The 20326-nt window shown below is 35.1% G+C and overlaps 2 protein-coding genes across 2 annotated transcripts; one reads left to right on the top strand and one right to left on the bottom strand.

Annotated features, from left to right (window-relative positions):
• The first annotated feature begins 387 nt into the window (after positions 1-387).
• LOC123549361 (innexin unc-9-like) lies at positions 388-9005 on the top strand. Its single transcript, XM_053545458.1, has 3 exons — positions 388-567; positions 2045-3088; positions 6762-9005. The coding sequence occupies exons 2-3, from the start codon at positions 2061-2063 to the stop codon at positions 7090-7092; spliced, it is 1359 nt and encodes a 452-aa protein (XP_053401433.1). The 5' UTR covers positions 388-567; positions 2045-2060; the 3' UTR covers positions 7093-9005.
• A 2023-nt stretch (positions 9006-11028) lies between these two features.
• LOC123550252 (uncharacterized) lies at positions 11029-18445 on the bottom strand. Its single transcript, XM_045338679.2, has 3 exons — positions 18338-18445; positions 12183-13674; positions 11029-11169 (listed from the first exon to the last, which is right to left on the bottom strand). Exons 2-3 carry the CDS (start codon positions 13649-13651, stop codon positions 11076-11078), a joined length of 1563 nt encoding a protein of 520 aa, XP_045194614.2. The 5' UTR covers positions 13652-13674; positions 18338-18445; the 3' UTR covers positions 11029-11075.
• Positions 18446-20326: the final 1881 nt, after the last annotated feature.

Raw genomic sequence — 20326 nt, 5'->3', positions numbered from 1 at the left:
AGATGACTGATTATGCACGCATCAATTTCGAGGTAATAAGTATTTGTACTGATCAAAAACATGACTGTTCTTCCTACTTCGCCAGCCAGTCATTTTATTATATGAAAATACACTCGGGTAAAGGTCAGGCTTAGAGGTCGATCCGAATTAGTGCAGCATAACTGATACACTAAATCTTCTGAGAGCGACATGTACATTAAAGATGTACTTTGAAATGAAATATTTTTAGTTTTAGTTTAAATCAGATGCTGTAAATTAAACAAATCAAACAATCCTCCAGTTTAGCTGATACGATCTGATATCGGTATAAAGTACAGCGTCAAAACTATACTTTACAAAAATACATCTTTACGGCTGGAGCAACAGTAAGTCTACATACACATCTAGGAATTTGCTCAAGGTCAAAACGCTTATCAGATATTGCTGTAAGATCCTGTTTTGAGGAGTAATTTTTGTGAGTTAATATTTCAAAACAGCCAGAAGAGTTACGAAATACTCATCCTACTAGTATATATTGCACAAACATTATCTTATATCTTGAATCTTTTGGATTATATAATTATTGAAGTAAGTACTATTTTGCATGAACTATTTCTTGTATATGTTTTCTAGTTGACTACGCTCGATGAGCACTTTGTATAGATAAGAGGATTTTTTTGTATTCATTCCGCGAATATATATATGAGACATAAAATATATTTGTTTGTTTCAGTGTAAGATCTTTCACGAGTGAACACCAAAATGCAATATTTTCACGAATGGCATAGCCACGAGTGAAAATGTAAGAGTGAAAGATATTTTGATCTTACATATAAAACAAACAGACTTTCTATTTCATGTTTTGACTAATACACATTTTATAATTTCTAACCTGTGAAAAATATACTTGATATTTTATTACTGTGAAAATACTATATATATTTCACTATAATATTTCGATACTTCACTGAAAACCATGTAGTATTCATTGTTAGAGTACTCAGAGTACATTGATTAAGACTCTTTAATAAACATCCGTTCTTATGATTATCTAAGACCTTTTATCAGACAATTTTTTGGCCGTTAACCAGAAATGATAATAAAATTTTGCAGTTTTTCTGATATGGAAAAAACTGCACAAAAAGGGTGATATGAAAAATGTTGAAGATAAGAGTTATACTTTTTACTCACATTGATGTACCAAGTTTCATTGAAATGTTTTCAGTATTTTTGCATAGCCGAGTGGTTAATGTCACTGGCTTCGAATTACTTGCTCCTTACCTGATTCGAAACCTTGCTTGGGGTGCAGGATTCTTTATGTTAGGAAGCCATTCAACCGGCTTAAAATTACGGAGGGTCGGTGGTTCTAACCAAGATGTCCTCCAATGTCTGAAACAATGCAAGGAGTAGCACCTTGGGACTACTCCACCATCAAAATCCGGAATAGTCGCTGCATGAAACAAAATTACAAAATTTAAAAGTCGAAATATCTAGATTCGCATGAATAAATATCACCCGCCTAGAATTAATACTCTTTTTTTCTTTTGTAGCTGTCGTATTTGTTTTCGTATTTTCGATATTTTTATTTTTAGAAAAGGATTGACACGATCGATTTTGGTCATTTCATAATTCTTTTTATGCAAAAAGATAATACACAGACAACTTTGGTTGGTTTAAAAAATATACACATGTCACCTCTAGGTCACCGTGGTATTATATACTTATATACTGTACGTATAAAGAAAGTTGATAACTATGTGACTGTATGGCGGTTTAAATGTCGCATGTTACAACGTTAATTCAATAAGATATATGTTGTACCTTAATTTATTACTAATTTGTTCTCCATAATTCGCGGATTACTTTTCCAAACGAACCAGACGGAGAACATTAAACTCCCAACTGCGGTTACCTCCCTTAACGCTATGTTAACCACATATCTCTTTACTGTCATGGATGAACTGAGTTCATGCAGTTTTTTCTCTGTCAAAACTTCGCAGAGAACATTGCCAACAAGCGATTATGAATTCTTTCATGCAATATACGAATTGTTTATTAATTACAGAAAATCTGGCCCCGATATGCCGACTGTAAGTAGAGGGCTATATAAATGGTTGCTATGGAGAGGCGCTACCTTGGAAGACTTTGCAGACAGGCTAAATCATTTCTGGACTTTTGGCCTTCTTCTTCTATTAGCTTGCATTATTAGCTGGAAGCAGGGCACCAGTTCGCCTATAAATTGTTGGGTACCAGCTCACTTTACACCTAGTTTTACAAGCTACACACATCAACATTGTTGGAACAGTTATTTCATCCAGTATCCACGTGATATTGAAAAAGCTGAAAAGGAAATTCTCGAGATGGAGCTGAATATATCCTTACCAGATCTATCCTTTGTGACATATGAACGGAAACCGATACTTGTGAGCAATGAAGGTATTGATGAAACTGACAATCTTCTCAAAATAATGTCAACAACCAGGACACTATATCAATGGGTACCAGTAATTCTGTGCTTTCAGGCACTTCTCTTCAAACTGCCAAATCTTCTCATGTACATTTTACACAGCCTCTCTGGAATAAGCTTCGACAAGATTGCTGGTCTAACAAGTGGATATGAAAACATGAACTTAAAAGAACGTGATGATCTCTCTAAGAAAATAGGCCGATATATCTTCAACTGGTGTCGACAGTTTGAGAACTGGTTACCATGGCGTTTTCTCACATTACTGTGGCTCATTGTAAAATTCCTATACTGTGTTAACATCATTGTACAGATGTCTCTTATTGATGCCTTTCTAAGGACGACAGACTCACCCATTGACAATTCCACCTCGTACGGTGACGTCATCACTGGTAATCTCTTCCAAAACAACGCTACGGCATGGAAAGAATCGCCAGCCTTCCCTCGGCAAATTCTGTGCGACTTCTCAATCCGTCAGTTACTAAATATTCATAGGTATACAGTTCAATGTGATCTGCCCGTCAACTACTTTAACGAGTATGTCTACATGTTCATCTGGGTGTGGTTTCTCTTTGTTGCCATAGTAACCTGTCTCAGTCTCCTCCTGTGGTTATGTAAGACTATGGTGCCAATGTTCCGTAAACGGTAAGAAAATATTTATATAGATGCGTTCTGAGATAATTTTAAGATCTTTTGACTATTTTAATTAAGAAATGATATATCACAAAAACTGATTTGTAGTTTGATAAAATCATTGTTTGGAGTTCAGATATGAAGGAGTTATATCACAAGGGTGCCAGTTATCAAGAATTATCATGTACATACTTGATGACATCCACCAAATGTTTGATTGGGTTTCTTTCCCAGCGCACCGCTTTGACGTTTGACGCCATAACGTCATAAATGTGACGTACAAACGGTGAATTGTTGCATGATAACGCACAATTTTCAGTTTTCTGCGTTTAATAGGAAAACAAATGTCGTGTTAGAATCATGGCCTAATTTTAAGATCATGATGAACATCAAGGTACCAAAATTTAGCTACGGGATAGACGTTTATTTATGCTATTCACGAAACAGTGGGATATTATCCATACTATTCACTGTTATTAGTACAGCTTCCCGTTGTAGCCTCTACTTGTATATATGTATTAATATCTTATTTTTCGTGTAAAAACACATGAAAACTGTTCTTCACCCTTTGTTCCTTACAAGTATATTTCTCTGTGGTCGAATTATGTTATAATATGAAATTAGGTGCTACCTAAAAGGCAGAGCTCCCTTGAAAAATCACCAGTGCCCTTAAAAGTTAAAGGAGTGTTGTTGGAATTATCTGGAATTATGGATTCGTTTTGGAAGTTTATGTTCTATTAGATCTATTAAAGTTATAAGTATTAATGATAATTCATGATTTCTGAATGCATGTTTTAGACTGCATCAAGATTAATTCTTGACATGGGAAAACTCGAAAGATATTCTATATATAATCAAAAGAAAGTTCGATATAGATTAAAATCGGCACCAAGATAAAGAAGAAAACGTAATTGAATAATTTCTGTTATTCTTCTTAAAACGTACTGCATCAAAAATTTTACATAAATTATTATCATACTGGAAACCAGTCACAAATGATAACTCCTTCAAATTGAAAAGCTTGAATCTTGAAAATTTCAAACCTAACAGAATCTCATTACACCAACAGCCAAAAGAATTCTGTCTCTTTGCGTGTAAATGTTTGGCAATGAGGACTTAATGTAAAAAGTTAATGTTCCAGTTCCAAAGTTAATAGAAATTAGAATTTACGTAATCCTGGAAATGACTATTGTAATTCTTTTAAATGTCATTATTGTCAAATTTTGATTCTTTTTGGATGGAAGAATGTGTCCAACTTTTAGTAAAAAAACTGCTATAAAAGACGCCTAGTATGGGAAAATTACAATCATTTACATGACTGTACAGAGCTTGTTCTAAACCCAAAAGACTAGCAATTTTTAAAAGTTAATGATCAGAATTTTACCTAGAGAAAAACAGTGTTTGCCGAAATTCTCGAAAACACCTACAGTTTATTTACAGAACTTTTATGTTCACAATCTATGGCGTTTTTATGGTTAATCTTTTAGCACTAGAGAATAGGGATGGCAGTAAGAACCTTTTTGATGTTTATTGATAATTCATCGCCAATAGTTTTATTTTTATTTTTATAAACTCTGGTTAGTGATTTTAAAGCTAACGGACGAAATATATGTGAACGGGGAGAAGAGCATTATTTGCTTTTCACAGTTCAATGCCTGTATATTATGATCCTAAAGCTATTTTTTTTAAAGTTATGTCTACTGACTACTGCACAAGCACTGCATTGGAACCTGACATCAAAACTAAACACTTGTTAAATTTCACATGAATGACTTTAGCTATATAATATTTTCAAAACTTATAATAATACAAAAAAGAACTGAAATAAAAAAGGAATTAAAAAAAGTCCAGTTCAGGTGAGGTTCGAACTCACGACCTCAGGATTTCAACGCGAACTCGCTAACCACTACACCACTGTGGAGTTATTACGTCATCTGCACAAACATAAGTATATATAGTTAAGTTCAGTAATGGCAGCGTGACGAAAGTCGTTTCAAAATGAAATTATTGTATTTTATTTCTTTTTTCTTCCTAGAAAATGTATTTAGCACTAATTTCTTATTATCAAACGCTCATTTACATTGTTATTCTATATTCAAAGCAGTAAGCGAGACGCTTTTGTCAACCGTAAACAGTAAGCGTCTACTGACGTCTTTACTGATTAATAGGTATGAAGGTATTAAATGCATCCGCTACTATTTTCTATATAAAATTAACAACTTATAACATATTTTTATCAAGACTTCTAGCCTTTCACTTCCTGCGAGACTACCCTTGTCTTATAGGTCTGTCTTTAGGCAATCAAAATATACCCAAAAAATATGGGGTCGACCATAATGCAGTGAAACCATGGTCACGTGACTGAGACACGTGATGGAAACGCTAATATTGCGTAGGTAGACATCAGGAAATACCTACTTTCACTTTCATTACAGCACTACAAACTTTGAATTTTGCATGGAAAACAAGTTAGCTTAAAATTCATGCAGCGGACAATTCCTTTTCAAATGAAATATTATAATCTTTATATCTCCAGAAAATGAGGCCTTTTCTAAGGCGGAAACTATTGACAATATATTCGATATTGACAACATTCGGAGCTTGGACCAACGGAGGCATATCCGGCCAATTGCCCCCTTCATGCCTTAATTACTATGTACATAGTACACATGAAAAAATCCGAACAACACCGATGCCAAAAAGTACCACGAATTTTCAACTCGATAGTATACACAATTAGATCTCTCTATTCATTTTCTTTTTCACACGTCTAACCGTAATGCGACGCTGTCGGCGCCGCTTCGCGGCGCCGGTAGCTCTGCTATAACGAAATTTTCGTAACTTTATGCTGCAAATAATAAACGAAATGAGTATTTTATCATGTGCGTCTTTAAGACGTCAAAAGACGTCTAGCGGTTATTTTCGTTTACTCTCGGTGGTTGCAAAATGCATATTTAATTAAGCAGAAGAATTCTACTTAAAACAAGAAGAAAATTTCTTTTGAATTGGTATTGAATATATACGTGTACCCCTAAGAAAATGTGGTGAAAAGCTTTAAACAATAGCACAATTGAAATAATAGGATCTACTCCTCGTTTAAAAGGGTCAACAGTGTTGTTTGTACTTTGTAACCGTCCATGTTTACAAACACGTTTGTTTATTCTATGAGTTAGCTGGGACGCTGTCGTTAATACTTCTGATCGAAATAATAACACTTTCTGAATGCACTGTCACGAATACTGCTGAACTATTGTATAAATGGAAACAATAACACTTTCCGAACATACTCTTATGAATGCTTGTTAATAATAACACAAATCGAAACAATTACACCTGTTGAACACTTCCTGAAAAAAATAACAACTACTGTACGTATTACTAGGGCCTATATGCATAGTTAACCTTTAGCCTGCTGGCTGCAAGTGATTCTGCCTTTGCGACCAGTGCAGACCAAGATCAGCCTGCACATCAATGCAGGCTGATCATGGTCTGCACTGGTGCTATTCGGCCAGTAAATTGCAGTGAACACGCCTTCAAATAATTTATGGTATGTCCCAAATGGAATGATGGTCCAGTCTATTTTAGAAATTTAGCAGGGTAAGGGTTAATGTTAAATCGCATTTATAAGTAACATTATTACTTAATTATGCAATGTGTTATGAATGTGTCTATTATGATTTTACAGATACATTACAAACGCAATGGGCCTAGCCGATGACCTTGACATTAGAACCTTTCAGCACTATGACCTTAGTAAATTCTGTAACCTTATTGGAGAGGACGGGGTCATGGCTCTGAAGTTAGCTGGGGCCAACTCATCAGAACTTCTCGTCAGTGATGTTGTCTACAACATGTGGAAATTACGCGCTAAAGACCCGCGTCCACAGCAAGCTGGACAAATACTGTCTGTACCAGAAGTACGGGTCCAACATCCAACCACATCAGGATCAGGGAATGTAGCCTATACTTTGGTGCAGGGGCAAGAATCTGGCATCGAAGCAAAAACAGTGGATTAGACTGATCATAATCCGAGCAATTCGTGCATGTTTTGGGCTGAAAAATAAGAGATTCAAAATTTGTAAACAATAAACTGATATATGTTTTTTTTTGTAAATTAACTTCAAAAGAAAAACTTTATAAAGAGGATGATTCGAAAGGAGCATATAGTATTGGAGACACTTATGATGTTGTATACGAAATTTGTTTTTACTTTATTTCTACAAATATTTCATGGACAACAATTTTTTAACACACATTGCAAATATGATGCAAATAAGATTGTTTCAGCCTATGTATGACGCCATTGAATCCGAAACGAAAAACAGTTAGCATGGAAATTATAATTAATGGACCATTTCGAACAGGTAAGTCAAACGAAACCGAAACGGAAATATGCACGAATTGAAATCCTAGCTGAGTTATCGTGTTCGCCGGAAGCGCTGAAATGGTCAGTTTTTCCACAAGATGGTTAATTTACATATTTTCGTTCAAGAGATTCGGATCAAAATTGTGTGCCCTAGCCTACTCTGAAACGGTATACACTCAATATCTATCAACTCCTTGATAATTATTCTTTGTCTATAGATTATTACTTTTGTTGTCGAGCCCGCTTGCAGAAGCGGAGACATTGTTGTCCAAATGGCTGTTCGGTGTATGTGCGTGCGTGCGAGCGTCTGTCATGATTTATTTGTCGGACCATAAGTTGTATGGAGGAATCTTGTTTATATTTGGCATGAATGTTAACCTCAATGAGACGGAGTGTCGTGCGCAAACCCCAGGTTCCTATCTCAAAGGTCAAGGTCACAGTTGTTGGTCAAAGGTCATATCAGATCTTGTCAAGCCCATAGCATTGACATACATGGAGGAATCTTGTTTATATTTGGCATAAATATTTAACTCAAAGAGATGGAGTGTCATGTGCAAACCGCAGGTTCCTATATCAAAGGTCAATGTCACAGTTAGGTTTCAAATGTCATTTTAGAGCTTGTACAGGCCATCACTTTGATAAGTTTGGAGCCATCTTTTTTTCTTTGGCGTAAAATGTCCACCTCTATGAGAAGGAGTAACCTGCGCAAAGCTCGGGTCCCTATCTCAATGGCCAAGGTCATACTTGGGGGTCAAAAGTCTTTTTAGAGCTTGTCCGGTCTACAACTGTGCCATGCATAAAGAAATCTTTTTTTTTATTTGGCATAATTGTTTGCCTCAATGAGACAGAGTGTCGCTTGCAACTCACAGACCGCTACCTCAAAGGTCAAGGTCATAATTAGAGGTCACAGGTGAAAACTTGGTGCTGTTAGTCCTTTTGACACCAGGCGGGCTCGACATGTTGCATCTAGTTTTTTTACTTTACAAATGAAACTTTTAAGCATGCAAAATTAAAGTTTATATGGAGATGGCATAAACATCACTATCAGAAGTTGCTACAAAATTTGCAATTCCTGCCTAAGTATTGCTCTAAACCTAAAATTTACTGTCATTGGAAGTAGGGGAAGGGAGAGGATGGGGCGGCAGGGGTTTTCTTACATTCTAGAGAGTGTATGAGACTTTCTGAACATATATGTATTCTTGGATCCGATATTTTCTCTGCTATTTTCTTGAGAGCACAATAACAACAGTAAAGTCAATTTAATTCTAACTGCAATGAACTTATTTACTTTGTTATGCTATGTTGCAAAATATATGATCATTTAATTGTGACCCGTGGAACACCTATCGTGTAATCGTGAAAACAACATGAAAATGATGTAAGACTTGGTTCACGACTCTCTTAGTTCTTATCACATACAATAAGCATAGGTCTAGTTCCATTATTTCGCCGTCAGCTGTAAGCATTGTAATAAATATCTTGGACTGAGATCAGTTATTCTTTTCTTCTGCCATTTATCATTTTTATATATACTAAAGTAAAATAATAAAGATGTACATTTTATAGTTTTTCTTTCTGCATCAATTACCCTCCACTAAAAGTACTGCCAATGTTCTACAAGGGTTGATCCAAAATTACATGGACTTTTATTATAAATCAGACACAAGAGAAAAAAACTCCTTTGTGAAGTTTCATTTTTTTTTTGTAATAGGCAGCAGTTTCCCGATATATGTGTACATGTTTCATGTTTGTTTTCCAAGTATCATCAGTGCTATCAAATTAAGAAACGGATAAGGTATTGAAACCTGGTTGAAATGTACTTTTTTTCAGGTGGACAATTTGCCACAAATAAATATGATTCAATATCATTAGTAAGTGATGAAGTTTTGTTTTAAGGAGTATGCAGACACTAGTTTGTCTATAATTTGATATGAATGTACAATATTAACCCTTTATGCTGGACACAATTGATTCTGCCTGTGCGGCCAGTGTAGATCATGATCATCCGGCACATTCGTGCAGTCTGATCATGATCTGCACTGTTCGCCATTCAATCAGTATTTTTGTGGTAAGCACCCCTTTTAACACTTAAAGGGAAAGGCAATGTTGTTTTGATGTTAAATCCATCTGCTTGGATTTCTTTAGTCATTTAAAGAAGCAAAAGAATTTTCAAAATCGACTTGAAAATGAGAAAGTTATGAGCATTTCAATATTTGATCACAATGGCGGCCATTTTGTTTCCATGGCAACAAAAACAAAATGGCGGATTTATTAAATTTCTAGACACCTATTTGAATTGTATTTTCTTATTTCTGCAAAATAATTTCTCTATTTTTTCCAGCTATAATGAAAGAAATTGTCATGTTTTACATCTTACACTCAAGAAGCGTATAAAAATTAATCTGTTTGAAAGGTTATTTGCTAAATAAAGAATTCATCAGTGTGTAAATGACGTCATAAACACACAAAATGGCTGCCTCCATGATCAGCAATTTTCTTAAATTTCAAACTGCCATATCTCTTTCAATAGTAGTCCAAATTTAAAAATTCTTTCAGCGTTATGAAAGACGTGAGGATGGCTTTCATATAAAATTAACTTATTGTCAAGCTTTAATTGCCCTTTAATGTACATGTAATTTCCAAATTGAAAGATGGACAAGTTCATGATAGAAATTTAGGAGGATAAGGGTAAATCAAATTTAAGCATTAATATTGTTCTGCTGATGTACCGGTATGTGTTTTGAGTGTTGATGTACGAATTATAGCTGTCCCCTTTCTCAGTTTGCTGGTTGCCAGTTTGCTCAGTTTGCTGGTTGTTGCAACTAGCAATTCTAAACATTACCCGTACATACTGACACATTCCGTAACAAGGCGTCTTTCTGGCATTTAAACAGGACAAAATCCAATGAAAAAGCTACATCAAAGAACGCAGCCGCGCATCTCATGCTCTCTGTGCATTATCTGGTTGTGATACTGTCTCAAATCGTTTACAGACATAGGACATGATCTTTACTTATAGCTATGTCTCGTTTAAAGCTTTGTCAAAAGGCAGTTGTAACGGTATATTGTTCAACATATCGATATTTGTTTAGTGAGCTATGAGAGTGAAGTAGTGGCAAACCTATCGCTGTTTTTATGTAATATTAAAATTGCTTGTTTAGGGTAATCCGATCCTACCAAATGAAAACCCCCTACCTTAGATTTTCATTCAATTTTTGTAACAAAATGTTTAGAAAGTTCACAAAAAGGAGATTGAAAAGGGAATAAAAGCAAATAGGCATTAAGTGATATGATATTCGTTCTACGGTTTATGAAACGCACAACAAAAAGTGGGAGTGGGGGTGGGTGTCTAGCGCTAGCGCAAGCGTTTCCAGTGTCACTTTCACAGATACAGAAGAGCATTGATGGTGGAAAAGTATTTAAAAAAAGTATGCTGAAATTGTAACAAAACCCGTTTTATGATCATCACCTAAATACATGTATAGGCTAACATTTGCAGGGCCGGTGGAGGAGGGGGGGGGGGGGGGGGGGGGGGGGGTCCTGACCCCCAAGTGTGTCTGTGGGGATAAAAAAAAACAAAAAAAAACAGATTTCTTAAAGTTATCATAATTGTAGGATTGTATTCGGATATGATTACAAATGTGTGTTTACAGGTATATTGATCTTTGGGAGCCTGTGAGCTGTCTGTATTTCATCAGTGTCGGGTACCAGTAGTGCGTTAGGTTGTCTGAAACAAGAACACACACTTTTTTATAACTCAAAACATCAATTTAACATAAGTTATTTCAAACACAAAGTAAAAGGTTGTGATTTCGCAAATAGCAATATTCAGAAGCTATGTCACTTCAACCCAAGGGATTTAAGTTCGAACCCACTAGGGTTTCTAGGGTCATAATGGTACGACGCCAGCACGCAGGTCGTAGTGTGGTTCAAAGATATTATAAGACTTCTTCAGGTTCGAGCTGAAATAACTAGCTAGGCAACTCCATCATTAACCCTTACCCTGCTAAATTTCTATAGTGATTTTGTCCATCTTTCAATTTGGACAGTACCATTAACTGTTAAAAGGAGTGCTTACCCAAAAGATACTGACTGAATGGCGAACGGTGTAGACCATGATCAGACTGCACGGATGTGCGGGCTGATCATGGTCTGCATTGGTCGCAAAGGCAGAATCACTTGCCGCCAGCAGGCTAAGGGTTAAATAATACAAGTTTTAGTCTAAAGATACATGAAGAAGGAAGCAAACATCAATGAATAGCATAAAAGCGACATATTTCTATGAAAGTCTTGTAAAAGTTCGACAAAACAATACTTCGAAATGATTTTATCTAAAATGTTTGTAACAATGAAAAATAGCAATTCAATATTATCAAATTATTAAAGGTTTCTACAAGCTTACAAAATTCTCTACTTCCAATCATGGAAGCTTAATTAAAATGATACATGACATTTATTAGTTCCTGAAATTTGAAAACAAGCATACCGAGCGAAAAGTTAATTGCGACACACGATTATTTTTTCATTTAAAATACAAAACAATGTAGTTTTCTTTTTTATCATCGTTAGACTTTAAAGTAACATCTTTGATAACTATCGATAAAGCCGCGTAAAAGGTAGGTCACGTGGCCAAATCTTAGTCTCCAGTTAGAATGGAAAATAAATATTCGTTTAAATACCAGTTGAAAATCAAACTAAAGGATTTTATTATATCCGAGATACAACAAATTTTATTCATACCTCTTTGGTGGAGCTTGTAGTGATGCCGTCAGCGAATACAATGCACATACACTTTTTGGCGACATTTTTTGTACCAAACGCGGAAAACTCGTGCTGGAACCTTTCTTACTTGGAGCTGCTTTCTGTGTGCTAAATGACATTTCTTTTGTTTGCACCGGCTTCCTAGCTTGCATTGACTGATCATTTACATAATACCTGTGTTTCTGCTGTGCTAAAATTAGAGGTTTGGGTGGTTTTAGGCGCGGTAAAGGTACCACTTTTTCAAAGTCATTCCTATTATTTTTCGTATCACAAGTGTCGGCTGTCTGAGGGAGTTGCGAGAAATTTGAGTCTAAGGTAATCGTTTTCACTGCTGCTGGTCTTTTGTGGATTTTTTTATTTTGCATCATATATATTTCTGCATGCAGCACTGCGATTTCATGACGTAAGGAAGACTCTTGGTAACAAAGCTTTAAATAGTCGCTTTTTAATTCCGTGTATTTCTTCGTTGTTTCCCGGCTTAGCACCGTTCGAGGGTTCATGTTTTTATCAACGATCTCTCTGTTAATCATTTGTAGACGGTTGCCACATGTCAGTCGTTTTTTCAACACTGAATCGTACAATGACCTCTTAGTTTCGAAATGTTCTGGAGTGACGTAGGAATAAACCATTTCACCAGATTCAATGAGATTTTTGACAGGTGTTCGATTTAAATCATGAGCAATTGGTCTGGATTTCGTTTGCTGCTTTGGCATTGATGGTTTTGGGTTTCTGGCTAAAGAAACTGTTGTGTTTGGGATGGATTTGGAATCTTTATTTTCTATCTTACTACTGGCAAAGCCGAAATTGTTTGTTTTATTTTCACAATGATGCTTTTTAACTTTTTTCATCTGCCTTTTCAGTTTTTGTTTAGGTTTAATTACAGTGTTATCCTCTGTTTTTGCGTCTTCTAGTCTCCTTCTGAGTCCTTCATAAATTGCTTCGTTACTCCGGACACTTGGTATTGGTTTATGATCATCCTTGCTCGCTTCGTCCTCTTGCTGATGTTGTCTATTTCTTATAGCAAACCGCCAAAGCCGCTCCGATGCGGGTATTTCTGAATCTTTAACGTAAACTACATCCGAGTCTGACAAATTACATTCACTTCTGGTTTGTTGGGCGTTCGTGTCGTGGTTTTTATTCCTCCTTAGCGCCAGTTTCCATCCACTTGAAAGTTCCTTTTGTTTAGTATTTTGCAAGACTTTCGACATCTTAGAATTTGTGTGATCTTTTGAGGTAAAGGTACTTTTTGTGATTTGCGGCGTTTTGTCTCGAGTGAGTTTCGATAGCGCATGCCCGCGGCACAGCGCTGACAACGAAACATTATGACGTAATCGTTTTTGTTCATCATGTGACGAATGTTGGAGGAGCTTCTCAATTAGTTCCCAGAAAGTTTCTGGTTCCGGCACGCCTTCGCTTGGTTTGGCCGGAATTGCCGGGGCCTCGCTCATCTCTGTCCACTAGTCATTTTTTTCTAAAATGATAAATAAGAAATACTGATTGAGTCTGCAGTAATCGCACATATACTCAAGCAGTCAGTCAGCTGGTTCATAATAATTATTTGGAGCTAAGACGTGAACACTACTGTTACATAACTTTCACACTTTAACAAGGGTGCACTTTGTTTATTGCCAAATGTTAAACAGCCAAACTTAACACCAAATGCTAATGTAAACGTTGCTAATTTTTTAGCATTTTCTGACCATGCTGATCATAATCGAAATACGTATGAAGCAGTGTATGGCAAACACATATAAGCCGCGCCATAAGAAAAAACCAACATAGTGGCTTTGCGACCAGCATGGATCCAGACCAGCCTGCGCATCTGGTCAACATTAAATCATGTTGAAGAAATAGTGAACGCGATGAGGCTTTATTTTGTTCTTAATGTGTCTGTTATTTATTCGCGTTCGAATAAGGAATAAGGAACAAAATGAATCCAGTTACTTATTCCTTATTCGACGTATATTATTTCTCGGCGAAAACGATATGACATGTGTTCACAACATCTTATAGTGAATTATTAAATCATGTTGAAGAAATTGTGAACGAGATGAGACTTTATATGGTATTAATTTGTTTGTTACTTATTCGCGTTTGAATAAGGAATAAGTAACAAAATGAATCCAGTTACTTATTCCTTATTTATTAACAAAATGAATCCAGTTACTTATTCCTTATTTATTAACAAAATGAATCCAGTTACTTATTCCTTATTTGACTTTTATCGTTTCTTGTCACATAACTTGAAATAGATATGTGATGTGTTCAGAACACGTTTTGTAGGAGATGAGACTTTATCTGGTGTTAATGTGTCTGTTACTTATTCGCATTTGAATAAGGAATACGTATCAAAATGTACCTAGTTACTTCTAAGGAATAAGGAATAAGTAACCAACTTTCTCGTCACTCTACCCCTTCTGTTTAAGTAGTAAATTCACTTTGAACACCAAGAAATCGCTTATAAGATTCATCTTTTTTCCATTTTTGTACAAGAAATCAATAATAAGTCTTGAAAGAAGTAAAAACTTACCAGAAAAAAGGAAAATAAGAAAAGAAAATTTGGTCCCAGTAGGGCTTGAACCTACGCCCCCTAAGAATTGCAGTAAAAGTAGGTTAATGGTAGGAATTGAATACTCTTCAAAAAGGAGGTTCTCTATTTATAAATGCGGACTGTTAATTGCGAAATAGTCTATGCAAAATGCTCCATTTTAAGTGCTTATTCAAATAAAGAGCTGACTATATCAATGGATTTTGCCTCCATAATAACTTACATAACTTTGTCCCTGTCATTTTTTTCTTAACGTCTAAGTGGAAAAACATTCGTCCCATGTTCCCATGACCGGAAGAAATATTACATGTTTTCAAATTACGGTGTAGGCCTACCATGCTATTTTCCAAATTTTGAAAGACAAATATTTAATACTAATATCAGTTTCTTATTGCCAAATACATAATGCTAAATGTTACATATGAAATACTATATGCCTTATACTGAATGCTAAATGCCAAAATGCTAGATTTTAAACAGCTTATGCTTACTGTCAAATGATAAATGCTTATCATCAAATTATTTCACAGTATGAGCACAAACAAATGATTGTATCGAAGTGAATGTAACTTCAAATTAATAGCGTAGTGCCTTTAGCTTATTGTATTAGTAGCTTGATGTGGGATGCTGCATTCGGATTTCGGAGTGTGATCCGATTGCGCCTCGTGTGATCCGAGAGCCGAATACAAAATCCCAAATCTAGCTATTGTTATAATGACACTTTTATTATATATTTCCACCTTTTTGTTTGTTGTTTTGTTATCGGGCGAAATTTTAAATGTTTATCGATGTTAAACTAGAACTGAGTGTAGTTTTTATGTGCGCTATTTATAGAACTGAGTCAGGTGATGCATAATAAATGAAAGCAGTCCGGAAAACATACAATAAAAAGATACAATACGGCTTTTTTTCAGCCTCTTCGTATTTACTTTAAATTTTCTTACCTCTTACCTCCCAGTTTCAATACGAATTGGTACAACATCACAACTAAAAGCAGATCTATGTTAAGGCAGACTCATGAAACAGTAGTTTTAAGCAATAGATTAATATTCAAAGGATAGTTCTTAATTTATTGTCCCATCACCCGACGTACCTGAAACCCTTTTCAGGGTCGTGATCCATTAAGTAACAAATAAGGCCGAACACAAATGACTGCGAATTTCTTTGGTATCGGTGTACCAACATTTGTATAATTACTAAGATTACGTATAAAAGATTTGAACTTTATGTTATAAAACCAATTCTTACAACCAACTCCTGACCTGCCAAGCCCATAATATAAATGCTTGTATTTACTCAAGATTCAAGCGTATCGCAAATTCGCACATATACAGCAGCAACATGCTTTCGTTCCTGCCAACGCTGAGTAATGCGGAAATAACGCACAGTTCGGTCATGAACAGCATTCATAAAAGACAGGGATCGCCCATAAAGCAGCTCTGTAGTTAATAACTGGCCAAACAACAGTGTTTGTTTGTTGTTTGTTTGGGTTTAACGCCATTTTTCAACAGTATTTCAGGGCGGTTAACCTAACCAGTGTTCCTGGATTCTGTACCAGTACAGACCTGTTCTCCGCAAATAACTACCAACTTCCCCACATGAATCAGAGATGGAGGACGAATCGAACCCACGAATCTTACAACTTTGTAAAAAAACATAGTAAAGGACTAGGCAAATTACTTTACATGTCGCAAAAACCTAGTCAAATGCTCGACGTATTTTGGGCTACAGCTTTAGTTGTAACGCTTAAATATTTCAGTACTTTTGATAACTGACAATGCTAATTTTGCAGAACTTTTGATAACTGACACTGGAAATATTGCAGAACTTTTGTTAACTGGCAATGGAAATATTGCAGAACTTTAGATAACTGGCAATGGAAATATTGCAGAACTTTAGATAACTGACAATGGAAATATTGCATAACTTTTGATAACTGACAATGGAAATATTGCAGAACATTTGTTAACTGGCAATGATTGCAGAACTTCTGATAACTGACACTGGAAATATTATATTGCAGATCTTTTGATAACTGGCAATGGAAATATTGCAGAACTTTTGTAAACTGGCAGTGGAAATATTGCAGAACTTTTGTAAACTGGCAATGGAAATATTGCAGAAATATTGCAGAACTTTTATTAACTGACAATTGAAATATTGCAAAACTTTTGATAACTGACAATGGAATTATTGCAGAACTTTTGATAACTGGCAATGGAAATATTGTGAACTTTTGTAAACTGGCAATGGAAATATTGCAGACCTTTGTAAACTGGCAATGGAAATATTGCAGAACTTTAGATAACTGGCAATGGAAATATCGCAGAACTTTTGATAACTGACAATGGAAATATTACAGAACGTTTGTTAACTGGCAATGGAAATATTGCAGACCTTTTGTTAACTGGCAATGGAAATATTGCAGAATTTTAGATAACTGACAATGGAAATGTTGCAGAACTTTTGATAACTGGCAATGGAGATATTGCAGAACTTTTGTAAACTGACAATTGAAATATTGCAGAACTTTTGATAACTGGCAATGGAAATATTGCAGAACATTTGTTAACTGGCAATGGAAATATTGCAGAACCTTTGTTAATTGGCAATGGAAATATTGCAAAACGTTAGATAACTGACAATGGAAATATTGCAGAACTTTTAAAAAACGACAATGGAATTATAGCAGAACTTAAGTTACCTGACACAAGAAGAAACATTGCCCGACAATGACACATAGATTCTACATGTATATAGTAACATACAGACCATCCCCCGCCCCCCCCCCCCCCCCACCCCGCAAATGCCAGTCTGGCTGGTTCAAATGGTTCAAATTTTTTCCGTATTGATAAAATCATATGCTTCGTTTCTTTCTAACGTGTGTGGAAAATGTAGATTATGCTGAGATGACGCTCAAACGAGAAGCTTGACTCCAGTAAGATAAATATAAAGTGGCAAAAATTTACTATTATGTGGGCAGGACATTTCAATTCAAATATGGCTAGATCTATATTCAGGTTAATATTGCTTTTCAAGAATCTTATTCTTTTTCACAATATCACAAAAAGAATGAATGAATTGCGTATTTGTTTCGGGTTCTTTTTTTTACCGACGATATTAATATCAAATAAAGAAACATTAGATCTAACCTAAAACGCATCTTGTTAATTATGAAATATGTAGAAAACACAATCTGCATTACATCTCGAGCTAATACTATTTTTGTGAATAAGAGGGAAAGGCAACATGATCTTTCGCGAATAATTAATAAATGCCCCTATATGCAATATGAGGACGTTGATAGATCTATATCTATTAACAATAAAAGAGGCAGGTGTGGAACTTCAACGAAAAGGAATTTTGAAAGATGCAGTTTTATTTCCAAATCGTATCTATAGGCCTAAGTTACATTAACAATTAGACATGGCACTCGGGCCCAAATCAGTCCGTCTGCAGGGCGACGCCATTGTTATACTGGAATAGATTCTACATATCTCTCCACTTTTAATAATTGAAAAACAAAACCAAGAGAAAATTGAAAAAAAAAAATGCAATGAATACTTTGTATAAATATAATATTTACCTCTAACGAAACAAAACATGCTGTTGTGTAAAACTGGACGCCGTCTCCAATGTCAAAATGGCGTCATGGACGTTGAACATGACGTCACAGTATCAGCGTCAATATGCCGCATTTTGTCTTAAGTAACTAAAAAATTATGAACACTCGTACATGGTTTTACTAGTTTGGTTACTAAATAGCTTTACTTAACTTCAGTTAATTAACAACTTGCCACATTAAAGTGGTGGATTATTATTTTCATTGGGTCAAACTATTATTTTGGACACTGCAATAGTCTATTATAATATTTTATCATGCAACTAGCTCTACTCTGCATGGATCGATTCTTGGAAAGGTTTACAATACACTTGACAAAGTACTTATTCTTGATTTATAAATGCCTAATTTAAGGCATCCGTTTTTTATTAAGTTGTAGCAAAAGTGTTTGTGTTAATTATAATTCTTGGATCAGTGTAAATTTAGTGATAAAACTCTGACTGAGTCTGGAATTGGAAGTGAAGTTTTCAGCGCTTTGGACATGTAGTTGTCTGAGTCAAATGTTTAAAAATGTGGAAATATAAAAAGCATGTTCTGGTTTATCCAAGAGGATGATTCTTGATTTTTACGCAAGTAAGAGTTTATTTCATTGTTTTTTAATAAGAATATCAGAAAGTCAATAAACATTGTCGAAGTTGAATTCAATATGGCTGCTGTATTGTTTCGTTCAGATGTTTCAGGGGCGGATGAATTTTCAAATTCGTAAAATATGAATTTATTAATTTTTGCTTCAGAAGTCAATTTTTACGAAATAAGAGATGATGGCATATGTTGTTCTAGGCAGGTTGTATGAGTTTCATGATAAATAGAATAACAGACAAGGCCTTTATTTTTTTATTGTTCATTTCACAAACCGTGGTTTGCCCAAGTGTTGTAGGAGGAGGGAATAAAATTAAAAATAAAATTTCAAATCCCAATTTTATTTTACTGTAGGAAAGGAGTATAGAGTAAAAAATAAAGAATAATAACAGGAGGAAATAAAAAATAAATTGATAGAAATTCCCCCACAGAAAAATAAAATTCCTCAATTTATTTTATCGTAGGAGGGTTTGTAAAACGAAGAATAAAAAAGTAACGGCCCAACTGTCTTTTGACTGTCTTATCAATGTTATCAGGCTCGGCAGATATGGGCCGGTTCCCTCATCCCTTCCAGCCCATATCAACTCGACCTGATAACATTGATATCAAAAGACAGTAGCCTGTTATTCTCTATATATTCACTTAAGTACGTGACGTCCTTTCTTGGTGCGAAGCGATGATTTTCTATGAATGAAATATCCACTGAACAACGCAAAAATAACCAGTGCATTCTCTTTAAGCTCATATAGATGGTTGAAAAAAAACCCAACAAGCAATGACTGATAGTACACTAATACAATTACAATATCCTGTTGTGTTGATATTAAAGGTAGCATGGCTTATATTATTACATGACTCCTGGTATCCATCGCCGGTCCATAGTTCGTGCTAGATATATGACCTGTCTATATCCAGCACATTTCTACTTGGCTAGGTCTAATAAGTTTAGCATTTAAAAAGAAAACTGATAAAAATTAATTTTTTTAAAATTTTTTTTTTTAATGTTTTGGGGCCCCGTTAAAAAAAAACATAATTTCTGATGTCAAGTTATAAAACACTTATTAATGTCTTGCTGGTTAAACATTGTAAAATTTTATTTTCAACAACTATAAATTAATGAAAACAAGATTTATAATATATGTCACGACAACCAAGGTGTTATTTCCCTTTGTTTACAAAATGTGTTAGGCCATAAATGAACACGGATAAAACAGAAGAAAAAAATACCGTCGCTCACTCATCATAAAATTACAGAAGGATCAAACGAACAGTTTGAAATGACTTCTAGCGGGGAAAATAGCAAAGAAAAAAGCTAGTGATAATATATCATTTACTTATGTACGTAAATATTTGCATGATTATAAGGAAAAATAT

The sequence above is a fragment of the Mercenaria mercenaria genome, chromosome 6 (genome assembly GCF_021730395.1).
Source record: "Mercenaria mercenaria strain notata chromosome 6, MADL_Memer_1, whole genome shotgun sequence".
NCBI lineage: Eukaryota > Metazoa > Mollusca > Bivalvia > Venerida > Veneridae > Mercenaria > Mercenaria mercenaria.
This window is presented reverse-complemented; position numbering and strand designations above follow the sequence as displayed.